The sequence below is a fragment of the Ambystoma mexicanum genome, chromosome 3q (assembly GCF_040938575.1).
Source record: "Ambystoma mexicanum isolate Mex_15411 chromosome 3q, UKY_AmexF1_1, whole genome shotgun sequence".
Taxonomy (NCBI): domain Eukaryota; kingdom Metazoa; phylum Chordata; class Amphibia; order Caudata; family Ambystomatidae; genus Ambystoma; species Ambystoma mexicanum.
This window is the reverse complement of record NC_090926.1, coordinates 999784680-999795406: the sequence shown is the minus strand read 5'-3', so window position 1 is coordinate 999795406 and position 10727 is coordinate 999784680. Positions and strand designations below refer to the sequence as shown.

The 10727-nt window shown below is 42.0% G+C and overlaps 1 protein-coding gene across 4 annotated transcripts in view; it reads right to left on the bottom strand.

Moving 5' to 3' along the window:
• Positions 1–665: 665 nt before the first annotated feature.
• The window catches only part of SLC38A10 (solute carrier family 38 member 10), a 748880-nt gene continuing 738818 nt past the window's right edge, over positions 666–10727 (bottom strand). For all 4 annotated transcript variants that reach the window (XM_069655155.1, XM_069655156.1, XM_069655158.1 and 1 more), the window contains one exon: positions 666–9239. In XM_069655155.1, the coding sequence (XP_069511256.1) occupies positions 7966–9239 (1274 nt within the window). In that variant the 3' untranslated portion in view covers positions 666–7965. The remainder of the gene's footprint in view (positions 9240–10727) is intronic.

Here is a 10727-nt window from a genome sequence, read left to right as displayed (position 1 = left end):
ACTGAAGAGTCCCATGAATGCTGGTAAACATAGTTTCTAGTTATTAACATGTTGTTTGCAGCTGAAAGTAAAGACATTGACGCATAATACTCACCTCAGGGTCTTGCTGCAGAATTTTAAGATGTCCTGGACTAAATAGTGGGTGCACTTCAGCCTTTTTACAAATCCCCTGGCAATAAAAGCTAAAACCGTTTTTTCACCATTCATTTTGGGAATTAAAATGTTGGTGAAATGTCACCGAATTTGGTATGAATGTTCAAATTTGGCCAGATAAGCTGCATGACAAATTTGGAGAACTTTCATGGACAAGAACAAAAAGGTAGAGGAATAAATGTTAGGACTTTTCTGTAAAGTTCAAGGTAACCTTAACTGTACTACCTCTTTTGTTCCAGTATAATACATACACACACATAAAACATACATATTTTACAAATATGTATATTTTTATCTATGCATACATGCTTGTTTCTTCTAGAAAACGCAATGTGCTAAGAATTCCCAAATTAGTTCTGGACATTGTGTCATGAAGGGAGTGATATTTTCCACGGAAGTACCTGGTGCTTCACAACAAGATAACAACAGATCCTGTTGACACCCAGCTGAATCCTGCAGCCCACCCTCACAAGAAAAATCGAAAATCAGAAACAAGAACTGCAGCCTGTAAATATTGCTGGATCCAGGAGTTCACATTTATTTCATTTTTTACATAGCTTAACAGTCTCTGGCAAATATCTTGTGGGTGCTCGACAGCTCTTGTTAGAGTGCTTTTCATGGAAAGGCATAGATAGGTAAATATTGACAAGGTAAAATGAGTAAGAGCAGCTCTTGAAACATCAGAACTTCCTTCTCACTCTGGCTGGCCATCTTAGGAGCATTGGGTCAAAAAGTGCCCATCTTGGAGCATCCCAATCCTCTGGAAGAAATTGCCAAATCTTTGGTCCTTTGAAAGCAGACATTTACTAGGAGACACTTCAGTACGGTGGCGTGCCACATGTGGTTTTTCAATTTAGGTTACTTGTGCTTACCTTTACCATACAACTCAACGAGGCTAAACATTGTACAATAGACTTGGGAACATCCAGCTACAATAATGCCACATACTTACAAAAATTGATCAGGTGCGGAAAAATGGCTGTCGTATAACTTTGGCTATGCACTGATGGGATGTAAAGTAGATTTGTATGCTGACATTTTGACAGTGAGTTCCATTGGCTGATAGTCTTTGTAGAGCACACTTTCACATTTCTTTACAAAATTTACATTTTAGACTTTTAATGGTCTTCAAAAGAGGGAATTTGGTCCAATCAACACAACATCCATTGTGAGGACAGTAAGTAAACATCACATGGACTTTGCTTACATGCTGATCTGTGTATGTGACAATGTACGAATCATCCAGATAAAACGTGGACTCAGTTTATGTAAATGGGCAGCTTACTGAGGCATCAGGTGATTGACAGACTCTGCTTATGGACTGCAAGGCCGGTCACAGAGCATTCAGCTCTAGATCACACAGGGTATATAACCTGATGCCCCATAGCAGGGTTATTAATAAACTAATCTCTCAAGGCATCTACAGAGGTTGACTATGTACCTGAAAACTGCACTCATGTTTCCTTTACGACATTACTAAGGTTCCTAATTATACAAGGAGTACTGTTATGCGTGTGAGGCTTTTTTATGCATAGTTATTTATAAGGTACAATGCATTGGAAATGTGGTGCTTTCTTTCATAATGATGATCTTGGATATTATGTTTATGTGTTACTGCCTCCCTTTTATTGGTGGTGATTGACCATGTCAAACTTAGACATATCAAGAATTATTACCCGGTGAGGGCGCGATCAGAATGAAACAACCATTCTGATTGGGCCCCGCCGAGGCATTACCCGGCTGGGATTCCACGGCCATTGTACCCGGCGTAGGGCGTGGCAGCCCCTCAGCCAATGGGGAGACTCGAAGCTGGGCCATCCCCGCTCCAAGCCTCACCACGGCTGAGAGGCTGCCTTCGCGCCCTGCCGGGGACTCAGGTAAGGGTTTTTTTTGTTTGTTTTCCCTTTCCTCCCTCCTCCCTGCCCTCCCCACCCCACTTACCTTCTACCTCCTTTGTCCCCGGTGGGGGACGATGGCAGCCTCCAGCTGTGTGGAGGCTCGGAGCCCGCTCCGCGCCTCCACACGGCTGGAGGCTTCCATCGTCCCCCGCTGGGGATGCAGGTTCGTTTTTTTTCGTTTTTTCCACCTCCCTTCTTTCTTCCCTCCCACCCACACTTACTTTTTTTTTTTCGATAGCGGACGCGCTGGGAACACTTCTGTTTCCAGCGCATCCCCTACCGATGGCCGCTATGGAAAGGGAAAACGGACTCAGTTTTCCCTTTCCCGACGGCCATTTTCTTGGTCATTTTTTTTCTGTCAGAAAAAAAATGCTTTTAGTGCACCGGTAACGCAAGTCTTGCGGGCCGGTGTACTAAAAGCAATATGACTCGAGCGGCGGGGGCATTACCCACTCCGTAAGGCACCCGCCGCTCGGGTCATATTGCTTAAATATCACGGCATGATCATTAATCTAGTAAGCAGGCATAAACTAGTGTGTATCATACTTTGTGTATACGTGAGCTCACACAGACAATAACAAATGTGTATAAACACTGAACATTATTCAGTCAAAGGTGTCTGTGTTCACAAACGTCCCTGTGTTCACAAACAGGTGCTATTAAATGGAATGTTGTTGTCTCTCTGTGGCAAGGACACAAACTAGTACACTAAAGACACAGAAAAAAGACCAAGTTGAAATTACCTTCCTATTGCTTGCATCTAGCCAGTAAAAAATATTCTGCAATGTCTTAGACATGCTCCCAACTTGATGGTTGTGTTGTACTGCAGAACACTTCTACTTTAGCAAATGGGATTGAAAACTTCTTTTTAAATAACTGTATAACCATAACACACATACCCACTCTCCTTAGTCATGTCAATATTTAGTTCTTTCGCAAGATATTTTTGATTCATCAAATGCTCTTCTATTCTATCTACATGTATGCATATTGAAAATGTATATGAAGGTTTTTGTTCTATCCACAGGGATGGAAATGTTTCTGTCAAAAACAATGAACACCTTGTTGTGAGGTTATCTTGTTTCTGGGGCCGACCTCTACGCCCCCCCCCCCTGTCCAGTTATGCTTTAAAACGTTTTCCAATGCAATCTTGCATTTGGAATCAGTTTCTGGAAGCCTGAATTACTCTAAAAAAACAAACGTAAACCTAAATCAAATAGCAAGTTCCTCATCCAATCCTTTTCTATTAAGCCAATCCCCACAAATACAAAAGGAAATGATGTACACCCATTTTACAAAATGCAGTGAACTTAAATGTCAAAAACCTACTTTGGTGCCATTGTGCACTATTAATTTTGCCTCCCCATAGTGCATGAAATCACTATGCACCAAACATGCAACAGGAGGACCAGCCAGTTAGATGCTTCATTCTGACTCCTATCATTACTGTATCAATGGAACCTCAGGCAGCACTCATTAACATTACTGAAACCAGATGTTTTCAGCTATTTTAAATAGTTTCCTATTTTCGGACTATAACATGAAGTAAAACGTTTAGATTGATTTTTCTTCATGGAAACATGTGGCTGAAATGTAATAAACAAAAACACTGCAAAAGTTACTTACCTGTAATAGTAGTTCTACTGTGAGGGAATAATCCCCACATTCATAAGCAGTAGAATAATACACAGCCACCATAACAAACCTTTGAATACCTATTTTTAAAATTATAATTTGACAAAGGTTGATCCAAGGTCTGCACACCTTTGCATTTTCATAGCCTCGCCTGTTTATTTTTCCAGATTATAGGTGTAACTCTCCCCTCCATATAAAAGGCAGAGGAGAGTAATGTTAATGAAGATGGAGAGGACACCATTACTGGAGAACTAATATCACAAAGTAAGTAACTTCCTTCATATGTTATCCTCCTCAGATTCAGGCGATGTAGAATATATTGAATAATAGTATTCCCCAACAAGGAGATTTTAGTATCAAGTTGTGCCATAATCTGCCCATTGATGGCCTACAGGTTGCCCTTTTATTTTCAGTGTCTGAAGTCTTCAATTCAGTCCAGGTTTAAGGCTCTCTTACCATAGGTCTTTAAGGATGGCAGCAAAATAGTCTATTTTGTCTCTGTGGGTAACCGTAAAAGGCTCACTAGCAGAATATAAAACATGGCCCACTTACAAGTATACTTTACTTTGGATGAAAGAAAACATAAATCAGATGAATTTGTGATCATGACACGATCCCCCATAACTTTTGAAAATACAACCTTTATTGTCTATATAAGTGTAGGATACCTTAGTGGAAGAAGCTCTCTATTAAGATCTCCAATTACTCATGAATGAATGAACGGTTGAAAAATAGGGCACTTGGGTAAGCAACATTCTGTAAGCTTCTAATCAGTCAAATGACGTTCTATTTGGTAATGTGTCTTGTCATTCTAGTCTTGCTAAGTATAAAAGGTACAAGCCAAATAATTGCTATTAGCAGGACAGTAGGCATGTACAGTAGTACATGTTTGATAAACCAACATAGAATCATTTTCCAGCTGGGGGAATTACATTTACCAATGGTTAGCTCTACTGACCTCCTTCAATATTCCAATCATCAATGTTATTATCTGTAATGGAGGAACTCTGGAGCCAAGCTATTAAACTGAGTGACTACAGGTTACAGTGTAGAATTCTTTCTTGCTCAACAGCAGATGCTATCTGAGCAACCTCATGCATTAAAATATTGACCGATGTAAAGGAATTAGAAGCAGGATATGTCTGTCCAGAACCAGGCTGTCAAGACCAAGGTGAGTCCACTGTTCCCGAATGTCCAGATGGTTACAGTGATCATGTAAATGGCCAACAGACATAACATTTTGAAGAACCAGTCTATCAAAAAAATCAGTTCATAGCGATTTCTATCTTGGAAGCCTGGCATTGTTTTGTCTGTGACTAGCAGAGCTGTACAAGGTGGACTCCGCCAATAAAAGTACACATTCTCGGTGGAGCTCCCATTTCTGTTCTTAGGCTTATGTAGACGAATAACCTTGTTCGATATCAAGATCTAATTACTATGAAAGCTTACAAGGAAAGTCTGAAGAGATGACCCCTATTTTCCTAAAATAGCATTAAGTCATTTTCGAGTAACCACAGGTTTGAGTTCAGACTTCCCCTTTGTAGGGAGGCTGTCCTTTCATAGATGTGACTGTCATGAAAACGTTCTGCTATGTTTTAATCCACTTAACAGGTCTCATAAATTTGACCTCTGTATACAAGTATATGAATTTATAAATGGGACCACCATCGAGAGATTCCAACTCTCACTTTAATGTGACCATGTTGACTCCTCATTACCTCGATGTCTGAGCTCATTGACATTGCATACACTCTTGCAACGTACTTGTGCAAACCAGAATAGGGTTGAATAAAAATGCATTATATTAGGCCTAACATGGACTTTACCAATATCAATGGTAGTCTGAATTTAATTTAGGACATCAAAATACTCTTCTGTAAAGGCAGAGATTTCTTACATGATAGAAAAGGTATACCAGGGAGGTGTTTTTGTGCCCTCTACATCAGACACCTCTTCAGAATAAACAAAGACTAATGTGATTTTAAGGAGACTGCCAGGCTATTGAACAGTTCGACAGATGCCTGAAGCACAAAGAAAAATAGGAAACCCTGGGTAGTGCATATGTATAAACAGCACAGCAATGCACTTGGAAAATACATTTCAATCAGACTTTAAACCAAATGTATGAATCTGAATTGACAGATATTCTCCCACTTTGAACAAGAATGCGGAAGTAATAATCTTGCAAATATAAAGGATGAACACAGTTCGCCTGCTGTACAGTTTGCCATTTTGAACTTTACTCTTTTTAACGATTTGTTGAACCACCTTAGATTTAAAATGGTGTGTTTGTTTCTTAATGCCGGTTACTTTCTTTTCTACTAGAATTTACCTTATGTGGATTCACTTTTTGTTAGGCAATCCTTCCCTTACACCTTTTTGTAGGAGTCCAGACACGTTGTGTTAAAAATCCTAATACTGTAGCATATGGGCTAGCTCCATCAGACATTGTAGGAGCCTCAGTCGCAGTGGCTCTATATGCATTTTATCCACCCTAACCAGATTGCTGCTGCTAATGATAATTGCTGTGCCTTGCTGCCAATCTGAGGCTTTTAGTGAATAAGAACCTCTGATTATATTCTAGACTGGCCGTTTTTCCATAATTTTTGCCTCTGCCTTCGTTTTCTGAACCATTAAATAGTGTCAGCTGAATGAGGTAGAAACTTGTACATCAGTATTAGCTTTACCCTAGTGTCTTCCAAGGCATACTGTATGTGCAACTTGGCACAGTTCGTTATCAGCCACATCCACTGATGGAGTTATTAAGGCGTGCTGCTGTCTTGCGGGCAGTTTTACCCTGACACAGAGGGTTTTGGCACTGACTCGTTTTCAATTCTTGGTGGCACAAATGGTGCTGAGCCAGCAATCAGATCAGAGGATGACTGCACCACGCATTGTGCTGAATGCCCACGTTGTGGAAAGATTCTTCAGTGTCTATAGTGGATCGGAAGGGGTGGGGGCATTGTTGGCTGCACACATTGATTGGTTTTGGTAGGTGAAGGATGCCATTCTTTCTGGACACCATTTTAGGGGGTGAAGAAACTCTAGGCTGAGAATCAGCTGATGAATGTCTTTCATAAGAAAAAGACTTCCATTTTCTTTTTTCCTCTTGGAGCTTGGCAAATAGGTGCAGCTTGTGTTGGCCTGATAATACTGGCCATACAAAACAGGCATCTAGCATGCCCTTCAATGTCTAACATCTTATTGCACTGAGCGCCTAATTTGAAGTCAAGAGCAAGGGCTGCATATCACCAGTTGCAAGACCACCCAAAACATTGCAGTAGAAAAAAGAAATTTCAAACATTTGTCCCTTAGTAAAGCACAAAGTGAAGAACAAGTGGTCAGGCAAATGCAATAGATTTCACTGAAGAAAAACGTCAAGAAACGCATAAGACAAAACATGGAACCAAATGATGAGGTATCGCTGGGGACAAATTGGAGAGCTGAAAAAGGGGCAGATGCCTTTTATCTCTTTTGCATTGTGCAATGTTTGTATATGAATTGTTATGATGGGAATTTCTTTAAAAAAATCCTTATATTGTTTTAAATAAAATGTACTGGCAGCGGGGATTGATTCTACTGCGTATGAATGTAGAGAGAAAATGCTGTTGTAGAACATAATTATACCATACAAGGACAAACACACTTAGGGGCTACAGAAGGGATAGGGAGGCAGGTCAGGGAAAGGGGCAGATGGCCTTCAATTTCCCTAAACTTTGACCAAACTGATGAATGCTGTACATTTCACACTAGATCTGAAAAATCCTCTTCCATTGAATGTTAAAAACAGTACAGTCGATATGAACACGCAGTTGGACGCACATGTACAGAGAGTGATCCCATAAATATCTGCCATTCGCATGTTAGCTTGACAATATCAAAACCAGGAAGTGGCATCAAATACCAGATCTTAAAGAAAGTGGGTTTTGAAGTGTACTCGCTGATTTAAACGCTGTTCCCTCTAAGGCATTTGGGCACTTAAGGGTGAAAAGGACGGCAAAAACTGTTAATGTTGCAGCTCGCCCTTGCGTATGGCAAGCATTTGTCTCATGTTTTACAAGCAGAAGACTCTGAGAAGCCCACAAAACACCTCATAAAAAAGATAAATGTTTGATAAATTGAGATGAATTCAAGGACATCTCAGGAAGAGGTGTGAAATTCCACACTCTGCATCAGACATGTCACAGCATCATGGAATGGCAGGATTGGATAACTGGACATTTGTTTTGGTGCAAATGCCACTGAAAAATGCCCTTTTCACCCAAAGTAGATGGATCGTTTATGCATCGTCTTCGGCAGCTGGAATCTGTTTGAGCTGGCGGGCAGGGATAACATGCAGGGACCCCGCAGCAGCCTGGCGCATATGAATCTCCAGGGCACTGCGCAGGTCATCTACCTTTACATTGGGAATAGGATCGAGTCCAATGACCATTCCGCCAGGCTCACCCTCATTTGCAGCCTCGGGAGGAGGCAGATCCCTCCTTCGCCGTCGTAATTCTATATCGTTTTGCAATTTCAGGTCTCGGTTTGGCTTGACCGGGTCGTTTTCTTTGTGTACAGAATTGTCTTCATCCTTCATCGCCTTCACAGGCTGCAGGGGCTCTAAGGCTTGTTTTGCCTTTACTTCCTTCTTGTTGATTTCTTCCCCAGATCTGGCTTTCTCAGAGTTGCTCTCCTTATGGCCAATCTCCTTGAGAGACGGTCGGTGTTGATGTGGCTGATCCTGCTCTTCCTCGTCCTCGTGTTTTTCTATAACATTCTGTGCTTGGTTGACTGCCAGTCCCTGCTGCACAGCAGCTGGAATTTCACGTTCCAGAGATCCTTGTGACTTCATCTTTGGAGGTTCACGGTCTATGTTTTTTGCATGTGCATTCTGATGTTTGCTTGGAGTCTTGGCAAGCATCTCCTGACTCACTAGACCGGGCCTGATACTATTTTTGGGCTGTAGGTCTCCAGGGATTTCAGGCTTGACTTCCAGACCAGTCCTTTTCAGGATCACTTGTGCCGCTTGGAGTTCATCACCTGGCAGCTTTTCCACAGATTGGGCGTGGGATGCACTTTTAACAGCAGGAATATGGACCATCACCTCTTCCTGAAGAGCTCTGTCAGCAGGGGCATTAGGATCCTGCTGTTTGGTATTTCTACCTGTATCAGGATGATCAGGAGGGATTCTGAGCTTCTCTTGAGGCACCTGCCCACCAAGGTCCGAGGGAATATTAGGCTCCTGCTGCAATGCATTTTCAACAATGTCAAGAAGGGCACCAGGATGTTTTGGGTCCTGCTGCACAGCATTCCCAGCTTCAGGAGGAGCAGCATGAATGTGAGGCTTGTGCTGAGGTTCATTTCCTGCATCAGGAATGTTAGGCACTTCAGGAGGCTCCTCATTGCCTCTCTGCCCACCTGCTGCTGCTTGCCCTGCTGGTGGTACAGGTTGTTGCTTCACATGCATTTCACTCAGCCTGTCCTGCTTCTCATCTGCAGGTCTTCCTCCATCCTGTTTCTCATCCTTGTTTTGCGTTAGAGACGCAACTTGGTCTTGTGGCTTGTCTGCCCCTGAAACAGAGATCGGTTGGATTTTCAGTATAACCAGTACTCATTTATCATACTATTCAAAATAGAGGACTGTTCAATTTTTTTAAATTGTTTATTGCAATTATTCTTTTAGTGTTGATAAAACTGCTCAGTCATTAAAAAAACCTTAAATGTTCCTCCAAGCTAATCCTTACATACAGCACAGTCCATGAACCTCAATCCTGACTTGACAAACCATCTGTAAAGCAGACTACGCCAGCTCTGCAAAGTTACTGTCCAAATGTTTTGACTTGCAGCAACACCTGCCAGTCAGGGCAGTACTCGTGCCACAAACTTACTTGAAACGTAGGCTTCTGAAGAGTAAACTATGCCTTCTCCCGAGAATCTCTAAAAAATTCAACAACTCTCCCTCTCCTAATGACAATGAACCACTCACCACAAAGGCTGTCCCCCTGCCTTTCTTCTTTCAGAGGACGATAATTAGATCTCCTCTTCCCAGGCGTGCACAGAGATGCTCTATGTCCTGTGGATATTGAGCCCTCCAGACACCTCTGCCCTCTTTCCCACCTAATGATGGTAAGCCGCCCTCATTGCGATGGGTATTTCTGGCAACTCTCACTCTAGAGGAATGATTCTTTATCTGCTGAGGATTTTACCAGGCCTCTGCACCTTTTGCCTGACTCGATAAACCCTGTTATTTGCTAAGATTCTTATGTGGTGTTTCTTGCACAAGGACATCAATTAGTTTTCTTTGCTAAGGCTCTTACCTGGCATTTCTCCCCTGTACGATAGTGAACTGCTCTCACCCCAGGATCACATCATGGTGAATAGCTCAAAATAAATGCAGGTCATAGGTCAGACTAGGCCAATTTTGCTTCACACTTCATGCACTGTGGTGTATTACAGATGAGCCCTGTCCTGCCCACTGACAACAATGAGTTGCATACGACAACACTTAAACACTGCACTGTTGACACACAGTTTATGCTCAGAATGCCAAAACACAATAACACATGGGTTATCATCATTGTCCATTAGATAGCCAAGTCAGGAGGGCCAGCAACAGTATCCGTTTCTCACTGGTCTGCCACTCAAGCCTTACCACTGAAATGTCCAACCTTCCAGGGCGAGCCCCCCTCGATCCCTTGTGATAAAAAAACAACAAATCTAGCCTTCATCTTTGACTTCCAGTCCTGATGCAGTCTTCAAATTAGCACACAGTGCCTGTTATGTCCACCTGGTACAAAAGGTACTCTTCTTGTTAAGTATAAGCCACAGAATCGAACTGCTACCAGTCATCGACTATTTAAGTGTGAATATTGAAACCGCTGCACCGCAGTTTATTCAAATAACTAATTAATCTAATGCAAATGTTACAGAAAAAGGCTGCTAGGCTTATACACTGCCTCAAACCATGAAACCACATCACACCAGCATGAATAACTATGGTGGGTTCCAGTGGGGAAATAGATAGCAGCACAAGTCTTTCTTTCCTTCTCAACAAGGACT